We start from the raw sequence: 21471 nt of genomic DNA, 5'->3' as shown, positions 1-21471 counted from the left end.
CATTTTGTTTATATTTCTTCATCACCACGAAAGGTACTATTATGAATATTTTATATATATTGGACTTCTCTAATACTTTTAAGAGGCTATAAAATCTGTCATTGTGCATGTCACACTCTTATCTTAACTCTTGTCTAACTACCAAACTGGAATTCTTATGAAAATGATCTTACTGAACTTTACCTGTAAACAACACTTTAGTCTCTGCACCCAGATAAATAGCCTTTTCTTATGCATATGCTTTGCAGTCTTGATATGATCTCATCTACTGGCAAGAAAGAACTTTCTTTTACTTGGTCATGTTTATATTTCACATAAGAGAAATGAATTCATTGGAAGTAAACTATATTTTTGTTGTTATATTTCTAATACTGCAGTGCATACTAAAAGTCTCCTGAAGTTCATGCTTCCTAAAAAAAAAATTCACCTTAAAATTTAGATTCGAGGTAATTTTGATTGAGTACCATACTATGTCAGAAGCATGGAAAGTAATTTCACAGTTATGATTTTTAGCCAAGAAACTTCAGGAGAAAATGTTGAAGTAAACATAGTTGATCAAGTATAGCAGCATTAAAAGTGTATATACCTAGTGTGCTTTTACCATATTCTGTTACTATGAATAATTCACATTAAGAAGCATCTGTAGATTTGAGTAGCCTATAACACATAGCCACATGACAGACATTTTGATCATAGTGTTAATTTGGCTCAAAAGAATTGATTACTCTTGCCAGAGAGGTGATGAACTTAAAATGCAGAGAGAGACATACCTTTTTGGCTTATACCTTATGGAAATGTGTTTGGATGAGCTATATGTGCTTATTATGAAGACTTTATTTTTCATTGTTTTTGTCATTATTCATTTGGAAGTGAGGAGATAGCAGGAGAGACGAATTATAAATGCATATAAAATAAATGAATTTAGGTGTCTTTAAAACAGAAATTTAAAAAAAAAAGGTCACCATCACATCCCCTGCCTTGCCCCCTTAAAAATGTTTTCACATTGCCTAGGATAGATACCATATGGCTTCACTTAAATAGATCTTCTCTAAGACAACATACATACAGCAAAATTAAAGTGTCACAAATTATAGCAGAAATATTTCTCAAGTACATTTTAAGCAATAAAGGCAAAGGTAACTCAGTTACATGGATGGAGAACAGCTATGGAAGTTCTTCTCATTCAAATTGAGCACAGAGAAAATAATTAAAATTTCTTATAATTGGCTTCAAAAGGTCTCGTGGAAGATTTGAAATTTCAAAGACTTTGAATGAGGGAGAGGAGAGAACTTTGAACACTGAGGGGAAGATGCTCCTCTCAGAACTTTGGGTATAGGAAGACTAGACAAAAGAATATTTGAGCATATGAGAGGATCAAAGAAGGCAAAAGCAGGAAAAGAAGTAGACAGTAGAGATCTTGAATTTGTTCCATAGTGCAGTAGGAAGCTGCTTTAGAAAAGGGATATGGCAAAGAGATAATTTTGACTGTTCACCCTAAGGTTTGGAGTCCAGGCACACAGTACTAGAGGGAAGAAAAGTAACAAGGAAGAGTTATAGTTGTAGAGAGCTGACCCACAGTCTTTGCAGATAGATAAAGTGCGTATAAATAAGTATTGCTAGCTTATAGTAACAGTTCATTTTTTTAGAGGTTGTATATCTGTCCAACTTCAACTTTCTGAAGCAAATCAAAAGTAAGCAAAAAAAAAAAGTTTATTTAGTGTGCTGCTTTAGCATTTTACCCAGAGCCTTTGGAGAGAAAAAAGTAATTAAACATGTTGATAATTTATTCTTACAGATGCATAAAAGAAATTCTATATTATCTGGGAATCTAAATTTAAAAATTAGAGGGCTCATTTGCAAGATCATAAAATGTCAGAATTAGGAGGGACCTTAGAAATTATTTGGTCCTTGTTTTCATTTTATATTTGAAGAACTAAAACAGAGAAATTAAGTGACTTGCCCAGAGTTTCATTACTAGTTAATGACAGCATCAAGGCAAGGTCTTCTGAATTCTAATCCAATCTTCTAACTGTTACCAGCTTTACTTACTCCCTGAGGTTCCAGGACTTTACAAAGAGTAGGATTTTAAATGAAGCCACCCAGAATTAACAGTTAGGTGAGCTCCTTGCACAGCCCCATCCGTCACTTTACATCGTTTGCTCATTTTTCTCCTTGTTGTAATCATTTGTATTCTTGCCATAGAATTTTGATCTCAGTACTGTCTTCTCCTTTAGGAGCTGATTTTTTTTGACCTGTAGGTTCTTAGACCATGAGGTGCTTTTTATCCTTTTAATAATTTTATGATTTAAAAAAAATCATCTTTTCCTAAGCCCATGGCATGTTTCACAGATGTTCATAGAGGTCCAGTAACTTCCCGTTACCTCTAGCATCACATAAAAATTGTTTGTCCTTTAAAAGCCTTCATAGTTTGGTTCCAGCCTATGTTTCCAGGCCGATCCCACATTCTACCTTCCAGTCAAGCTGTCCTACTTCCTGTTCCTCACACATGACATTCCATATCTTGTAGGTCATAACTGAAATGCTCTGCCTTCTCACCACTGCCTCCTGTGACCCCTAACTTCCTTTAAAGCTCCTTTTAAGAACCATTTTTTGAGGGAAGCCTTTCTGATTCGCTCTCCCCAGCCCCAAACTTTCTTCTCTCTGGAAGTTTCCTTACATGTCTTCTGTGTTTATATCTGGTAAACACAGAAGTTCCTGTACAGGCGGGACTGCCTTACTTTTGTCTTTGTATTCTTAGCGCCTAGTATAGTGCCTTGCCCTTAATATCTATTGAGGGTTGCATTTTGAAATCATTACATGATACTATATAAAACAGGTATTTAATAAATTATTTTGGTAATACAGTAGAAATTTTTCTTTAGCCTTTAGCTCTCCAGAAATTGTTATTTTCTGCCATAACATACTTTTAAAGCACCTGTTCAGGTCTTGAGGAACAAATTTTAACCTAATGTTCATCCCTTCTCTTTTCCTGGGGCTTAACAGGTTATCGAAGACAATGGTGTTCGAAGAGTTGTTGTGGTTCCCCAGGCACCAGAGTTTCACCCCGGTGGTCATGCAGTGATGCACAGACCTCCCCATCCTCCTCTTCCTGGTTTCATTCCTCTTCCAGCTATGATGCCTCCTCCACCTCGTCATATATATTCACCAGTAACAGGAACTGGAGATATGGCAACACAGTATATACCACAGTATCATCCTTCACAGGTATATGGAGATCTAGGTAAGTGTATTAACAAGCTCCTTTAAAAAACATCCTCCTATTGATGAATACCCTTGCCATTTCTTTATTATCTTCAATTCGAAATTATTGTGTTATACATATAGCCACCGCATCAATCCATTATCAAGGATATGTTGAATATGATTTGTAAAGCGCTTATCATAGTTATTTTCATTAATACTAGTACTTTTGAGCACGGCAGTATGAGGATGCTGACAAAAGCATCTTTCCACCCAAGGAGGTACAAAGATGTGACTAATACAGATTAAACATGAAAATTGATGATGCATATTTGAATTCAAAGGACCTGGATGCAAATCCCATTTTTGCCACTGCCTGTTTGACCTTGGGCACACAGTTTCTGCATGAAAAATGAGACAGTTAGACTTGAGGACTGCTAGGCTGGTCATTTCTACTTTATGTAAAGAAATAAAAGTTCCTTGTGATGAAATATCCAGTTAATTCTAATTCAACAAAGCATCTAGGCACTGAGGATACAAGGAAAAAGTTGACATTATCTGTTCTTCAAGGAGTTTACATTCTACCAAGTTACATTCATACTGTTATACTACAATGGGATTTTCAAAGATGAACACATTTCTAGATATCATATTCTTGCGTAGTCTTGCTCATTATCCTAAAAAAAATTCCCTTCAGCCTGATCTCATGTTGTCTTCTCTGTCTCCTCTTTATTGCCAGTCTTCTGGAAACAGTAATTGGTACTTGCTGTCTCCGCTTGCTTTCTAACTAAAGCCTTCTGTCCTTTGAAATACGGCTTCATACACAGTCACTCTTTTGAAATAGCTGAAGAAAGCCCCTCATGATATATATATATATATATATATTTTTTTTTTTTTTTTTTTTTTTTTTTGCTAAATCCTGTACCTTTTTCAGTCCTTCTTGACTCCTGCATTTTTGATACCAGTGGCTCCCTTTGGGTTCCCTGATAAGCAAGGAATTTCTTATCCTACTTCTCAGATTGCTCTTTTGTCTCAGGTGCCGGACCCTCTTCACTGGCCCAGACCCTAAATGTAGGAGCCCCAAAAGTCTTTTCTCTCTTTGCACTATTTTCCTATGTACTCTCCCATTTCATTTATCACCTCTTTGTAACCACCAAATCAAAATCTCTAACCCTCACTCCTCCACGTAATTTCAGACCCACTATTTTATTTGTGAGATATTTTCACCTGGTTGTCCCACTGTCACCTCACATTTATCATAACCAAAACTGAGCTCTCAGTGCAAAATCCCCTCCCCCCCTTTTTTCCTGTGATTGAACCATCCTCTCAGTTATCTAGACTTGGATTTTCAGAATCATCTGTTTCTTTTTTGTTTCTCACTTTCTACAACCAATCATCTGTGAATCCTCTTGATTTTATTTCTAAAGTCTCTCTTAGAAGTCCTATCGGTAATTATAGTTGTGATAATATGTTTTTATTCACATATCTTTTAGGTATCTGGTATTGACTTGCTTTTTTCATGGTTTTATGAGCATTTTTAATGTGATTTAAATTTTTTTATTTCTTGTTTCTAGATTCAATCTCTACACATGGTAGATCTAACTTTAGAGATGAAAGATCTAGTAAAACTTATGAGCGTTTACAGAAGAAATTAAAAGATCGACAGGGATCGCAAAAAGATAAATTAAGTAGCCCACCGTCATCACCTCAGAAATGTCCTTCTCCTACAAATGAACATAATGGACTTATAAAAGGACATAACGTGGGTGGCTTAAGCACGGGATCAGCAAAGAATAAAACAGGAAAAGGAAAAGTCTCACAAATGGATACAGAAATAGAAGGTAATTAACATATCGTATTTTCCTGTTTTTGTTTGTCTTTTTTCCCCCCTTCTCACATTTTGTTTAACCTGTTAACTTTTCTCGTAACAAAACCTCATTCTAATAATGTACTTATTTCTACAGTGGCAAAGTAAATTGAAAGATTAAGAGCCCAGTACTTCCCAGCTTTGAAAATACATAGTTTTATCTTATTTGACCATGGTATGAGTAGGGAAACTTCACATGGTCTCTCTCCAGTGGCCTCCAGAACAAATGTCCGAGTGAAAAATCAAAGATAAATCAAAATTCCATATTCTCTACTTCAAAGTCCTTTCATACCACTGATCTTGATTTCAACTCTTATCTTTATCCTGAATATTTTTTTTCCACCCATGACAATCTCCTGACTACTCCCTTATATCTACTTTCATTCCTTACTTTATACTTTGGTATAGTCTACTGCTAATACTTGGAGTAATGTTTTCTTCCAGCTTTATAAAATCTGCTTTCCCTCCTTCCTCCTGATTTTTCCCCCTTAAATTCTCCTTCTTATGTGGTAATGTTTTTTTTTCTTTTCCTACTCAATAATCTTGTCCTCTTTCAAGGAAATTATGAGCACTAACCCCTGTGTATTACTGAATATTGTATAAATAAAGAGTAAATTAAAGCTCTCTGGGGGCAGCCAGGCAGCGCAAGTGAGTGGACCACCGGCCCTGGAGTCAGAAGGACCTGAATTCAAATCCGGCCTTCGACACTTGACACATCTACTAGCTGTGAGACCTTGGGCAAGTCACTTAATCCCAATTGCCCTGCCTTCCCGCCTCCAAAAAAAATTTGGGAAAAAAAAGAGCTCTCTATTTATATACATTATGCACTCAAGGACTTTTGACTCCTTTATTTTAGTTGTTCATGACCTTGGTCTTGAATGTAAAGTTCTTGTTCTAAATATTCTAGATATTCTTCCTAATATCTGTTTTGTTTGTTGTTGTCGTTTTTAGACATTTACTAATTACTTGCAAAATGTCAGAAACTTTGGTGCAGGAGATACAAGATTGAAATGAGACAGACCAATAAATTTAATTTTAGGATAATAACTGACATTTATATGGAATGACAAACTACTTTTCCATCTTGAGAGTAAAAAATTTAATTGAGCCTGTATTTTGTCAACACAATCCCAAAATCTATAGCAGAAATTATCCATAAAAGTTATACAAAGCATAATATATAAGAACTTCTCCAACTCCTTGTTTCCTGTGGAATAAAATATATTCTCTATAACATCTATTTTAAAATCCTCCACAATCTAATGTACGGATGTCTCCAGGTAATTTCCATCTTTAGTTCTTTGCATGCTATTCATTACAATTGAACTGGAATATAAGCTGTCCTACAGTCTTATGCTAGACTATTGTTTATTTTTTTCTTTTTTTTATTTATTTTTTGCATCCTTTTCTTTTTAAATTTTGAGTTTCAAATTCCCTTCCTTCCTCCTACCCCCTTCCATACCCTCTGAGACGGCAAGCAATACGATATGAACTATATATGTGAAATCATGCAAAACATATTTCTGTATTAGCCATATTTCAAAAAAAGAAAAATAATGTGAGAGAATTTTACTTCAGTATGCTCCCAGAGTTCATCAGTTCTCTCTGAAGGTAGATAGAATTTTCATCATGAATCCTTTGGAACTGTCTTGGATCATTGTATTGATCAAAGTAGCCAAGTCTTTCACAGTTGATCATCATTATAACATTGCTATTACTGTGGACAATGATCCCCTGGTTCTTCTCACTTCACTTTGCCTCACTTCATATAGATCTTGCTATGTTTTTCTGAACCACTCTCCTGCCCCATTTCTTTTAGCACAGTAGTATTCTGTCACAATCATATGCCACAGCTTGTCCAGCCATTCCGCAATCGACAAGCATCCCCCCAATTTCCAATTCTTTGCCATCACAAAATGAGTTGTTATAAATATTTTTGTACATACAGATCATTTTCCTATCTCTTTGGGATACAGATAGTCTGTTTTTTATTGTAAACTGGGATTATGTCAGTTTTACCTTACATAGCACCCAAAAGAGTGTCATGGGAACATTGAGGTACATAATTCTGTTTGACCATGATAGTTTAGAAGTAGAAACTAGTGCTCTTTTTATAAATACTTTAAAAACTTATTTTAAATGCTAGTTCAAGACGGTAATGGTAAAGAGCATTGATGTCTTTTAGCATGCATCATAAGTCATTTTCTCCTTAAATGAGTTTGGATAAATTGATACTTCATGTTGTCATTTGTATTACATTAGCAAATCGTTCAACTAAGTAATTTGGAACAAGGAAAGGGAAATAAGAATAAACTTCAAGAGAACTATTAAAATATGGCTTCTCTTATCTTTCTCACCTCCTCTAGTCCCATGCATTAGTTTAAATTTGATTTTATCTTTTTCCACCATCAAATTCAAGTCCTCTCACATGAATAACCATAAGCATTTTATGTGTTAAACCCTCATAATTTTTCTCTTCATCAGTTACAGCCTTACTAGTTTTGTAGTCTTCTGGGAAACTGTAAGAGTCTGTGAGTGGTCCACTGCTTCAGTTTCCAGAAATATCAATGGAGGCTCTTAATTGTAGTGAAGTGAAAGTACGCTTATTAGAAAAATATGGTCAAAGCTCACCATGGCCACAGAACTCGAGGTCTTCCTGACTTTAAGTAAGCATTCCTCCATCCACTACCTCAGAGCCATAAGTAACTGAAATCAAGTCCTGCCTGTAACCCATGCTGGCTGTGTAACCCCTAGACAGCTCACGAGAGCTCTGAGCAGCTCTCTGAGATTCCTAAGCTTCAGGGAAGGTGCCAGCCTGCACTGGTAGAGAGGGAATTTGCTGTATTAGTGAAGTCATAAATCTGGTCACTGACCCTATGATTAAAACATGTCACACAACGGGCCTCTCATTAACTTCTCAGTAAATTGGGGACTTGAATTTCACAAGTACAGTCTCCCTTAGGCCATAATATATATGTAACATTTCACTGTCTAATTTGATTGTAGCATTTTCACTTTTTATTTTTGAGAACTAGTTTTTTAACTTTTTGATCATAAAAAATGAATGACTTTTAAAGTTTTCTGAAGCAGTGCTCCAGAAATAATGTGAAAGAGGTATTTAAGCCAAAGCAAAAGAATGCTGGTTAAGTGGAAATTCAGGAGAAATAACTTGAATTTATAAACTTTGGGTATTAGTTGCAGTATTTAAAAAGTCACATTTATATTTGTGCAATTTCTTTAAAATATTTTTAATTTTTTTTTTACTTTTTAAAGAAAAGGATGAAGAAACAAAAGCACTTGAAGCCCTTCTTTCTAGCATTACCAAACCAGTGGTGAGTACCTGAGATGCATTTTTCATTTTTAAGATTTTACCTTTCTATGCATAAAACTTGTAATAACTGTTATACAAAGAATATGTGCAGATTTATGGAGATTCTGTTCATATATTATCTTTAAAATAGCTATTAAAGATGTGTTAGTCTGTAGACACTACTATTAAAGAAATTCAGAAACTGTTACTTGAGAATTCTAGACTAGTTAAAAGATAAACATTACAATTATATATTTACATGTATTAGTAAACATTTATTAAGTACCTACTACGTGCCAGACACTGTGCCAAGCATTGAGGATACAAAGAAAGACAAAGGACAGTCCCTGCCCTTGAGGAGTTCACAATCTAGTAAGAGAGACCACTAAAGTAAACAAATTCATACAAGAAAGCTCTATACTCTAATGGCTCTCTGTCATTTCCAGGATTAAATAAAAATATTCTGGCATTCAAAGTTCTTCATAAACTAGTGCCCCTCCCAAGGATGAATTGGAGAACATTTCTGAGGGAAGGCACTAACCTTAAGGACAAGTGGGAAAGGCTTCTTGAATAAAGAAGGATTTTAGCTTGAGACTTAGAGGAAGCCAAGAGGCAAAGCTTAGGAGGGGAGAGAATTCTAGGCATGAGGGATAGCCAGAGATGGAGGAGCTTGTTTGAGGAACATTCAGGAGGCTGCTATCACTGGATCAAAGAGGCAGGGGCTGGGGAGACTTGAGAAAGTAGAGGGGGTATAAGGTAGGGAAAGGGGGACTAGTTTATGAGGAGCTTTGAATGGTAGATTATTTCATTTTTGATTCTGGAAATAATATGGTAGGAAACCACTGGAATTTATTGAGTAGGGAGGTGACATGGTCAAACCTTCAATTCTGGAAAATCACTTTGGCAGTTGAATGGAGGATGGACTGGAGTGAGGACAGACTTGTGGCTGGCAGACCCACCAGGAGGCTGTTGCAGTAGTCTAAATGTGAAGACTGCCTATGCCAGGGCGCTAGCAGTATTAGAGGAGAGAAAAGAGTTCTGAAAAACACTAAGTGGTATCCAGTTTTGTCCTGCAAGTCATATTTTCAGGCGTCTAGGCAAACAAACTTGAACAAAGCTTTAGAAAAAGAACATTTATCACTTAATATATCACATAATAAATATGTAAATGAAGCATTTTAAGGAAGTTTTCATGTATTTTTAAGTGGTAGCCTTCAGACATTTAGTGGATCCTATATCTTTAGTAGACAGAGCTGCTCTGACCATTAAGTTTAGTTTGATCAAGTTTCCTTGGAAATGCAACATACTTTTAAATTTTTCTTACAGATATAAAATGCAAAAAGTTTACAAAGTAAACTCATTAATGCTCACCAAAAAAAAGCTCTCAGGCCCACAGACATATGAGAAAAATATCTTCTGGTTTGCACTGAACCAGAATTCACATGATTAAAAAATGGAGTGCACACTAAAGTTTAAGCTCCTTTACTTTGTGCCAAAAACAAATGAGAAAAGTCTCTTACCAAAAGAAAAAAAAATCATTTTGAGAGCATTAAAAGTGACTGAAAATGGAAAGAGCATAAAGAGAAAAAAATCCTAAGCCTACAGTTGGAATAGGCTATGTATAGTGGAAGATTAATTCCTAGACTCTAGGACTCTAGTTCCTATTATATGACCAGTTTGCTTTCAATTATGCCTGGTTTTAAGAAGCCTGAAAAAGCTCACTGTTCCTGCCCACTTAGCCACAATGGCCCTGCTTCTTCCAGTGTCTCCAAGGGCTGGATTTGAATATACTGGTTTTCATCTACATTAAGTAATTTTATTTTGAAAGCTTGTTTGGGGGCCTTTGAATATAACGTGCATATTTCTGCAAGTTAGCATATGTTTTTAAAAAGAATACTACTATTGTCTATTTCTGTATGTTTACTTGAAAAGGACTCTGATGGCTTTAACAACATTGGTGTTTGAATGTTTACATATGTAATCCTAGCAATTTCATATATACATAACAGCTGCCAAGTATCTATAACTAACAATAAAAGATCTCAGGCCAGCAAAAATAGTTATTAGACTTGGAACTTGGATCTGTTACTTACTACCTTGAAAATATTGGGCCTCAATTTCCCTTGATGTAAATGAGAAAGCTTAATTAGGTGACCTCTAAGGGCCTGTTTAGCTCTAAACTTATGATCCTCTGATAAGAATCATTAATCCTTGCCCTTATATTTATAAAAAATATTTCTAGTATGCAGTTTCCTACCATGCCCTTTATACATAGTAACTCTTTAATGACACACTTGTTGAATTTAAATGACTAGAATAAGTGGCCATAGTTTTTTTTCCCAACAAGGTGACTGTCCTGTATTTTTTTTGCCATCAGAATAAGTTGCAGATGTTTTACCAACACAAAAAAGATACAAAATTTAATATCTTCACATGCCCCCAGTTCATCCTTCCCAACAACTCATTGTTTCCCTGCTTATTACAGTTGCCAGCATCCCTGTTCCTCTAGTTCCCTTGCACTCAACAACTACAAAGTTATTGTCCATTCTTCTCTCTCTCTGTATCTCTCCCCTCTCCTTTCCTCATTAGAGAATATAATCCCTACGTGCACACATGTTTTGTCTACTTTCTGGCATGTTTCTCAGATTTACTTCTTATCCCCCATTTCCTATATTGACATCCCAGTTTGAGCCTTTCTCCTAAGCAGAATGAACAAAATACAGATAATTATGTTCTGAACTTGAGAATTAAAAAAACAAAACAGAATTTTACAGTTTGGGGAGAGGAGGCAGGGATCTGCTTAATTCCATGGCACCAATAGTCCTAATAACTTTGAATAGCCCTAAATGTTCCCAGACTTGACGCCCCTCTCTGACCTTTCACCAGTATTCATGCCCAACTGAAAATAGGCATATTTCTCCAGATAAACAACTGTGTGTAAACATGTATATATTTTTGTGTTTATATATATCATATGTAATGTTTGCTTCTTTTCATGTGTTTAATTCTATCTTCCCATGAAATTACAAGCTTTTTATATGTGTGTATTAGAGTAGGGAGTCATGCCTATTCTCAACTTCTTTTGTAATTCTTCACAGCACACTTAAACAGTCACATTTCAGCCACTACATATATGTTTTAAAGAATTTCTAAATGTTATATTTTAACAGGTATCAGACATACAAGCAAGAACAGTAGTACTTACATGGTCACCTCCTTCCAGCAGCATTAATGGGGAAACAGAGGAAAATAATGTGCCAGAACTATATGGTTATGAAATTCTGGTTTCAAATACTGGAAAGGATGGGAAATATAAAAGTGTTTATGCGTAGGTATTTTTCATTTTTATTTTTCTCCTACCTATTACATAAAATAATTTCCAATTCTCAATTTGATTAGATGAGCCACATAGCATAATGGATAAAGGCTTTGGAATCAGGAACACCTGGTTTCAAGTCATGACTTTGACACATGCTAGCTGTGTGACCATGGGCAAGTCACTTAACTTGTCCCTCAGACAACTTTCTAAAGTTCTAAATCACAAACAAGTAACCAAACTACAGTGATAGAAGCAATATCTGCATTGGTAGTTCTCCTCACATTGATGTAATTACAGGTGAATAGAGAGCTTTCAAGTGTGAAATGTTTTTGAGATTCTTCTTGCATTGACTTGATCTGTGGGGGGAAAAAATTTGATTTTAAGTCTGATGGTCTGCATTTATCTATATAGTTCTTTTACTTCATTTGAGTATTATGCTTATGATCAGATTTTGAAAACATACTGTGGTTCTAAATACCAAGTTTGAATGTGTATTGCATATCAACTATAGTTTTAGTTGATGTTTCTCATTATAAGGAGATTATTATGGATACTTCAATATTTTTCCAAGACTTTGTTCATATACTAGTTAGTCTCTGCTATATGGAACACAACCACCTCTTGGTGATTAATTATATATTATTTTACAAGTACAAAGAAAGACATTAAGAGCTGAATAACCAGGCCTACTCCATAAAGTAGCTGGGTGAAAAGGAGAAAAGTGAAGCATTTAGTAAAGCATCAGTCCCCTAGAGCAATCTTACAGAATACCTGGTTCCCACTCTGCACTGACACCTTCTTGTTAGCTAACAAATTTTTTTTAAGGCAGACCATAATATATACCAGCTCTTTTCAGATACAATAAAGGTTCTTGCTGTTCTGTTACTAATGGCTTCTATTCAGATATTTAAGATAGCTTTATCTGTATCTGCACTGCAGAAAGGACCTTAGACCCAAACTCCACTCCAACTCTGCTAGGCTTTCTTCCTGGCATACTTGCTCTGGTAGTGTTATTTTTTATGATGGCTTTTCCTTATAAGGAGTTTTTTTTTCTTATAAACCTAGTTTTATCTGGATCCGTTTTATATTTGTTGAATGATAGAAGTTGCTTATCTAACTACGCTAGCTTCTGTCACTACTAGATGACAGCAGCAGAAAGGAAGAACATAGAAAGCAGAGAAGAGGAGAAACTGAGGAAGATGGAAGGAAGAGAATGAGATGAAGAATGGAAATAATAGATAATAGACCAACTAAGAGGATTAATTAGAAAGCTAGCCTCAAAATCAAAAAGACCTGGGGTTTATTTCCCTCCTCTGACACATACTGGTTACTGGTTGTGTGCCCTGGAGAAAACAGTCATCTCTCATGGCTATAACCTATATTGGTCAAGGCAGCTTCCTCACCTGGGAGTTTCCTATACCATTGAGATCAGAGGTCTAATACTTACCCCTAATAGGCTAAATATCCAGCCAGCCACACCTATAGCATCTCCATGGGTTAGAAATGTTTTGATACATACCACATTAGAGAACTCTACCATTGATTTGGGGGTGAGGGTGAGGAAGAACCCATTGTCATTGAGAGGTTTTCTCTATTTAGTAATTCATAGGCATATAGAGCTTAGAGCTAGAAAAGACCTTGGAAGTCATGTTGACCAGCAACCTTACCTTACAAGTGGGAAAACTGGTGCCCAGAGAAACTAACTTCTCCATGGTCACAGATGAGTATTTGGACTCAGTTCCTCTGACTTCATATCCAGGGTTCTTCCCATTAGACAACAAGTTCCATTCTTTTCTTATGAAACGAGGTACACTGATTTGAAGTAGAGAAAGTCTGGATTTTGGAACATTCTGAAAGCTTTATTACATTCAAGCACTTCAGTAAAATGAAGAAATGGCCAATAAACTGCAGATTTTGCTATATTTGCCATAATAAATGTATTTGTAAGTAATACTTTAGTTGTTAAAAGTAGTTTTTCTTGAGTAAGTTCAACATCCCATCTTTGTTCTAGTCTAACAAAATAAATCTTTGTGAAGCCCTATCTTTGGAGTATATAGATACATTCCAGCACAGCTCATATCCTGATTATCTAAATTCTAAATCAGCCACAAAGATGTGCTTCATGTACTAGAGTCAGAAGAATATTTTTCTATATAGGTACTAGAAAAAACTAAAAACTATAATGTTATTGTTCTGGTAAGTATTCATTTATCACAGAATGATATGCCACAGAATATAAAAGCAATGGTAAATCTTTTTTTCCCAGTGGAGAAGAAACAAGTGTCACTGTAAACGACCTCAAGCCAGCAACAGATTATTATGCAAAGTGAGTAACTCCAGTTATTTATTTTCTTCTATGTAGCAAATGACATAAAAATGTAACTCCCAAGAAGGAACCACTTTGTATATATTCATTTTGGTGGGAAAACATGACTGAAATGGAATGTAGGCTTCTGTCAGTAGCACTTAAGCTTAAGAATTCTTTGTATTTTCATTGAAAAAAAAACTTTTTTAACTTCAGTATTCTAATGCGCAAATAAGCACTTCATAGGACACATCAGTCAACATGGAATCTGCCCAGGTTACTCACAATTTAATAATTATGAAAAAAGCTCATTGTCGCTTGACATTTGTACAAAACTAACTCTTGGAACAAACTTGTTTTACGTATGTTAAGGGGAATGCTATTAGCAGAAGAATCCAGGGATTCCTCTAGGTAAACTGTTTATTTTACTACTTTAGAATACAAGCAGAATGTAATTCCATAAAGGGAAACCCTTCAGAAGCTGAAAGTTTTACCACACTGAGCTGTGAACCAGATGTACCCAATCCACCAAGAATTGCCAACCGAACCAAAAACTCACTTACATTACAATGGAAGGTAAGTACATTCTAAAAAGTTTTTAAATGGAATATTCAGTGTTTTTATCCAAAGAACTGAATTCTAATTGCTTGCTGAAGAGATAAAATATAAAGATACCATGTTTTTCTAGTTAGCAATACACATATGCCTATCTGCACATTACTGTTCTTCATGTCTCAATACAGTGCTACTCCAGTTTTTGTTAAACGCATGAGTGTGAGACAGAAAACTAAGGCATTACCAGTATTTGTCTACACATGCACTTATGAAAACTAGGCAGTAAAAAAGACTACAAATGTTTTCTATAATTTGTGAAAACTGTTTAGTTTATAAAAACCAAAAAGTAGTATGTTTCTTTGGCTTAGTTGCAAATTATTTTTTCAGCCGCACAGAATCCTAGATCTAGAGCTGGAAGAGACTTCAGAAACCATTCTGTCGAACCCCCTTGTCTTATAAATGAGGAAACTGAATCCAAGAGAGCCTTAAGTGACTTGTCCAGAGTCGCACAGGTAGCAGAGAAGGAAATTAGGATTTTAATTTAGGTTGTCTAACTTGAAATTCGGCACTCTTTCCACAGTACCATGCTGTATGCGGCCTACATGCCCTTGATGCATGCTGCAGTTAGAGCTTTTCTTTTGATCACTTCTGAAAAATTAGGCATTCTTGATAGAGAATTGTAGAAAATAGAAATTTCTAAGTTTGTCATAGAACTGTGCTGACTATCCAAAGATGTCTTTCATCACTTTCATCTCTGTATATTTCAAAAAACATTGTCATTCACACACTGATACCTATGAAAGTATCTCGAAGGTATTCGATGGTGTTTATGGTCTGGTTTGTTGGACTTGTTTTTGAGGGGTCTAGCTAATAGAGTTTCCATTTGTGCCATGTTTTATGATTTATATGCATGATATAACTATTTGACTTTAATAATTTCCTGGGTTGCAGATAAGAAAACCAAAGCTAAGATTACATAGTGAACGAATGCATCTGTTAACTTAAAATTCTTAAGGTATCCATATTCACTTCCCTCTCCTCCCTGAGTCTGCTGATAGTTGGTGAGGTGTTGTTTCTGTGGGATTAGGAAACATTGTACATGTTATGTGAATATTGTGTACATACAGATATATCTTAAAGTGTTACCAAGGAACTACTTTGCTTGTTTCGTTAAGGACCTAGAATCACTTAATTTAACATTATTTTTAACCAGCATGGTCAGAGAGTACGATATTGCATTCCATGAATTTTTCCAATTAAAAACTGAAATTATGTCTAGAGGCAGTAAGTTGTAGAGAAAAGAAAGTCAGAGCCTTGAATCGTAATCCAGGTCTTTCCACCTTTCTGGGCCTTACTTTCCCCATTTGTAAAATGAGTGATTAAATTACGTGATCTTGAACATCCCTTCTGACTCTAATATTCTTTGATTTGGAAGATTTAATAGGAACATCATCTTTAACATCACTCTTGTAAAAGCCCACGAGGAGGGGAAAGATCTTTTTTGGAATTTTAAAATTTGTTTCTAAGCGATACTACAGGAAGCAGCCACATAGCCAACCGATACATAGTCAAGAACCTGAAAATAAGCATAACAGGTCTCTGAGCGGCCAAAACGGTTGGAACAGTTGTCACAAACCCCATTCAGTAAATTCCAGTTCACAGAAGAGTCCCTCCAGTCCTGTTCAGGTGTTTGAACTTTTATTTTAGATGCCTTTTTAGGGGGCTTGTTTATCTGATTTCCTAACTCCCCAAAGGCAACAAGCAGCAAGTTAGGTGGTCTATCTTGTACAACAGCTGCTAGAGGCAGACATTATGAAAGCCTGACAAGGGAGAGGAAACAGAAAAATTATAGAAGACAAACACAAATTCGAAAATGGATAGGAGTTTGAAATCATTTAGTATAGGGATAAGCATAGTTCAGTATCAAGCCAGCAGGTATAGAATGTAAGGTTTGCAAAGTGCTTTCCACTAATTAACCTCATTTGATTCTTTCAGTGACCCTGTGAGATAGGAACTAACATTATCATTAACTGCATTTTGCAGATGAAAAAATTGAGAATTGGAGAAGTTAAGGGTGAAGTTAAGTGCTTTTCAGCCCAAGAGTAAAAATCAGTAGGATTCAAACCCAGATCTTGCCTGACTTTGTCTTCACAGTTCTTTCTACCATACTGCATTGCCTTTCTGATATCACCATAGCCTAGCAACATGTTATAGTCATTAGTGATTCATAATGCTAAACCTTAGACAGCAAGAATAAGTTCAATTTTAGTCATTATCCTCAGTTTTAGAAGTCACAGTAAGTAACCTATTTTAGAAAGATTTCCATTAAAATAGTTTTTTTAATCATAATAGGTATAAGGTACATGCATATTATGTATGAATAGCTTATTCTCAGTATTACCTGGAAAATGAGTTGTAGATAAGTGCGTGCATGCGCACACAAACACACACATTTCAGTAGGAAATACTTAGCATCCTGTAATGTTTTCTTGGCAACTTTCATCATTCTAAGTATTCATTATTGAACTGAGCTATACTCAAGATCACAGTTTGCTGTCTGCTTTTTACTTTTACTGGCTCCTCTTCTGTGAGGCATTCAGCTGTCACTCCTAGCTGCTTTCATTGTATCTAGCCCAGTGAGTTTGCTGCTTCTAATCTGCTTTGGTCTGGGAAGTCAGATTACCAGGCTTTTGAAGATTTAATATTAAATGAAAGCAAATCAGTTTTTAGTGCTATAAACTACATAATTGTATACTGAATTAAATTTTATTTTATTTTTGTTTGTTTAAGTTTTTTAGCACTCATTTTTATATTTTGAGTTCCAAATTCTCTCCCCCACCCATTGAGAAATCAAGGAATTTGATATATACATTATACATGGGGAGTCATGCAAAACATATTTCCATACTAGCTATTTTGAAAAAGAAAATACTCACAAAAATAACAAGAAAAAAAGTTTAAAAAGTATGCCTCAATCTGCATTCAGAGTTCATTAGTTTTCAGGAGGTGAATAGCATTTTTCATCATGAGTCCTTTGTAATTGTCTTGGATCGTTGTCATGATCAGAGTAGGTAAGTCTTTCGTAGTTGGACATCCTTAACAATATTGCTGTTACTGTATACAGTGTTCTCCTGGTTCTGCTTACTTCACTGCATATCAGTTCACATAAGTTTAGGTTTTTCTGAGAGCTTCCTGCTCATCATATCTTATAGCACAGTAGTATCCCATCACAATCATATACCACAACTTATTCAGCCATTTTCCAGTTGATGGGCATCCCCTCAATTTGCAGTTCTTTGCCACCACAAAAAGAGCTACTATAAGTATTTTTGTATGTAGAAATCCAGTTGGTTTCCCTGTGTCCTGTATCTTCTACGATCCATCTTCCTCACAGCTGCATAATTGATATTTATTTCTAAAGTATGATTCTGTCTCTGTAACTCCTTAGAAACAAACAAAAAAAAAAGGTAAAAAAAAGCTGTGGTTTCCTATTGCCCTTAGGATAAAATAAAAACTTCCCTGCCATTGAACATTTTTCATAATCTCACTTCAGTCTATTTTCCTAGATTGATTGATTACACATTATTCTCCTGCACAGAGCACACTACAGCCAAACTGACTTCGTTGCCTATATACAACATTACATCTCCTACCTCCATGCCTTTGCTTCCAAACCTTGCTTAATAATAACTGACCTTTATATAGTACTTTAAAGTTTGTCTAGCACAGACCGGCGTTATCTCCTTTGATTCTCAAAGTAACCCTGGGTGGTAAATAGATGAGGAAATGAGGCTGAGAAAGATTAAGTGACTTTCCCAAGGTCACACAGCTAGTAAGTATCTAAGGCATATTCTAACTCGTCCTAACTCCTAAGTCCAGTGCTCTAACCATTAAGCTGCCTAGCTGCCTCTTCTTTAAAAGTATCTCAGGGACTGTTTTGTATTTCATTGTTCTCACTACATTTTCTGTCAATAAAGGTCACAACACAGGGCTCTGACATAAATTCTTTAAATTGTCAAGCATAATAAATTTTGTCAAGATTCTCATTTGTGATTATTCTCTATTTTAGGCACCTTGTGACAATGGTTCTAAAATCCAAAGCTACCTTCTAGAATGGGACGAGGTAAGTCAGTTAATACTAGTTATATTTTTATTTCCTCAGAGTGATCAGGATTGTGTTCATACTATCCTACGTTTTTAAAGCTCATGATATTGTGAATTCAGGCTTCCTATGAATAGTACCATACAATGAAGTCCCATATTTATATTATTCCAGGTTACTTTTCAAAATAATTTGTACCCTTTGGAAAGCCTGTTGAACTTCTTATGCAGTTTTTGGTGGAAGGTTAATATGTGCAAAACCATGATTGCCTAAAACTTGCAATTCCCTCTGTGCTAACTCAGTTGCTAAAGCTGCTCTTACTACTGTAGCTAGCACACTTCTCTTGTAGTATAGCCTTTCTTTGCCTTGCACAAAAGAAAGCAGCTTTAATCCTAGTTTGGCAGAAGAGTCTAGAAGCAATGACAGCAAAAACATTGTCTAGGAATTGCCAAATACAAAGGATAGTAGATCCAAATGCAGAGAAGAGCCTTAATTAAAGCTGCAGAGGTAAGAATGGGGCTGCAGAGTAGATTATCTCAGGCACATCAGCTCATTTGGGTAGTTTTAATTTTCACTTTCACAGTAGAAATGGCCAGCCAGATCCCAGACCCTTGCAACCCTTCTGTTTCCTATTGTTTCCTTTGCTTAGTTAGGTCATTTCACTTGGCAAAGCTCAGACTCACTGCCTCCAGCTTTCTTTGCAAAGCTGCAAACTGCTCAGCTCCCTGGTGAGAAGTTTACGCTGAAGTAGAGACCATGACCAGGGATGACCCTTTCTTTACGTATCACAAGTGTTTTACTACTTTTTCCCTCCACTTTATGCCTATGAAAGCATAAAAATTTCTCTGCATATCTGAATATAGTCATTTTGCTTGCTACTAAGACTATAATTTGTACTTTGTCTTACAAGTACTATATTTACATAGTGAAACTAAGTTTACTGGTCTAAGTTAGGAATATCCCTATAATGACTTTACTACCATTGTTTGGTATCTAAGATGTTGCTGCACTGCAAAACTCAAAAGATCTAGGAGTGCGTGTATACACGTATGCTTGTTTCTGTCTTTTTTTCCTCTCTCTTTCCTTTATTAGTGTTTTTTTATGTAATTTAATTCTTGTTTCTCTTATTTGCATGATTTTGTATGTATTTTCACATTTCTTTATAGACTGTATATCTTTAATGGCATAATAATTTTCTTCTGGGGCATTGGTATACCACAGTTTGTCCACTGTTTCCCAGTCATGGAATATAATAGATTGACTCTAGTTTGTTATCGATAAGCATAGTCAGTTGGTCAGTCAGTAAGCATTCATTAAGTAACTACTACATGCCAGGTACTTTGCTTGGTGCTAGAGATACAAAGAAAGGCAAAAGATAGTCATTGTCCTTGAGAGGAGCTCAGAATCAAATGGGAGAGACAAACTATAAAGAACAGATAGGAAATAATCAACAAAAGGAAAACAGAATTAAGTGGAGTTGGAAGAGGCTTCCTGTAGAAGGTGGAATTTTAGATGGAACTTGAAGGAAGATAGGCAGAGGTAATTATGAGGAGGAAAAGCATGGGAGACAGCGAATAGAAATGCCTGGAGCTGAGAAATAGCTGGGAACCATCATTTCTTTGGTGTATGAAACTACAGTACAGATTGGCACTTTCTGTGATACTTCTCATCAGTTTCCTAGAACTGCTGAGAGGTTATGTGACTGGCCCCAAGTCTCAGAACCAATATGGTCAGAGATGGGACTTGAATCACTGAGTCTTGCTAGCTCTCTGTATCACTATGCCACACTCCTTTTCAGGTCCAATTTGTTGCTATTAGGAATAATTATCTCTCTGCTAATTTTGGGAAGATTGTGAAACCTAAGTTTTTAACTTTATTTGACTTTATTGCTTAATAAGAACTAGCTGAATTATTAATGAATTAGTCAGTATTCTTGGAGTGGTAACTGATGTTTATATAATGCTTGAAGATTTACAAAGTGCTTTACAGATGCTATTTCATTTGTGCCCTAGTACCAAGAATTCTGTAAAATACGAATTACAGCCAGAATTATCCCAGTTTTAGGGCTTCAGAGTAGTTGCGATATGCCCATCATCTCACAGCTCCTAAGTGTCCATTGGGATTTAAATTTAGGTCTTCTAACTCCCCAAGGATCTCTCCACTCTGCCATCTGCTTCTCAAAAGGGCATCTACACCACTGACAAGCTCTCACTGCTGTTGACACCAAGTCTTGCTCAAGGCTCTTAATTGCAGTCATTTTCTTAAGCAAGACATTTTGTAGAACAATTTAAGGAATTTCTTAGTGTATTCTGTTACTTTCCAGATAATACATATAACTTCTACCCCACTAACACTAGATTTAAGAATTTAAGAAGGCCTCAAAGGGCCAAGATGCATCAGTTAACGAGAGTGCGTTTTTTATCTGTAAGGCAAAGAAGATAGAGATGGGATAATAGTTATTTCAAAATAAAATTATAGCACGTTTTGTGTCATTTAATATACCTGGTCCTTCTAGTGTTAAATTATCGTTAGCACTTATATAGCACTTTAAGGTTTGCAAAGTGCTTTACATATGTTTTCTTACTTGCTCCTCACAACCAGCCTCCTCTAGGTGCTAATAGAACTCCCACTTTACAAAAGAAGAAACTGAGGCAGACAGGGGTTAAGTGACTTGCCCAAGGTCACACAGGTTAGTAAGTATCTGAAGCAGGATTTGAAATTAGCTAAAAGGAGTAACCTGAGGGAAATAAATCCATTTGAATGGCCCATTTAGTCCCCTAACTATACTCTGCTCTCCAGAGAGAAAAGGAGT

At 35.8% G+C, this 21471-nt stretch overlaps 1 protein-coding gene across 3 annotated transcripts in view; it reads left to right on the top strand.

The window, feature by feature from the left end:
* The window catches only part of FNDC3A (fibronectin type III domain containing 3A), a 193357-nt gene that overhangs the window by 129951 nt on the left and 41935 nt on the right, over positions 1-21471 (top strand). For all 3 annotated transcript variants that reach the window (XM_036743461.1, XM_036743460.1, XM_036743459.1), the window contains 7 exons: positions 3004-3241; positions 4776-5042; positions 8342-8400; positions 11549-11706; positions 13964-14023; positions 14440-14578; positions 18627-18680. In XM_036743461.1, coding sequence (XP_036599356.1) covers positions 3004-3241; positions 4776-5042; positions 8342-8400; positions 11549-11706; positions 13964-14023; positions 14440-14578; positions 18627-18680 — 975 coding nt within the window. The remainder of the gene's footprint in view (positions 1-3003; positions 3242-4775; positions 5043-8341; positions 8401-11548; positions 11707-13963; positions 14024-14439; positions 14579-18626; positions 18681-21471) is intronic.

This window comes from Trichosurus vulpecula, chromosome 2, assembly GCF_011100635.1.
Source record: "Trichosurus vulpecula isolate mTriVul1 chromosome 2, mTriVul1.pri, whole genome shotgun sequence".
NCBI classification, from domain to species: Eukaryota; Metazoa; Chordata; class Mammalia; order Diprotodontia; family Phalangeridae; genus Trichosurus; species Trichosurus vulpecula.
Note: the sequence above shows the minus strand (reverse complement) of the source record. Positions and strands in the feature narration are given on the sequence as shown.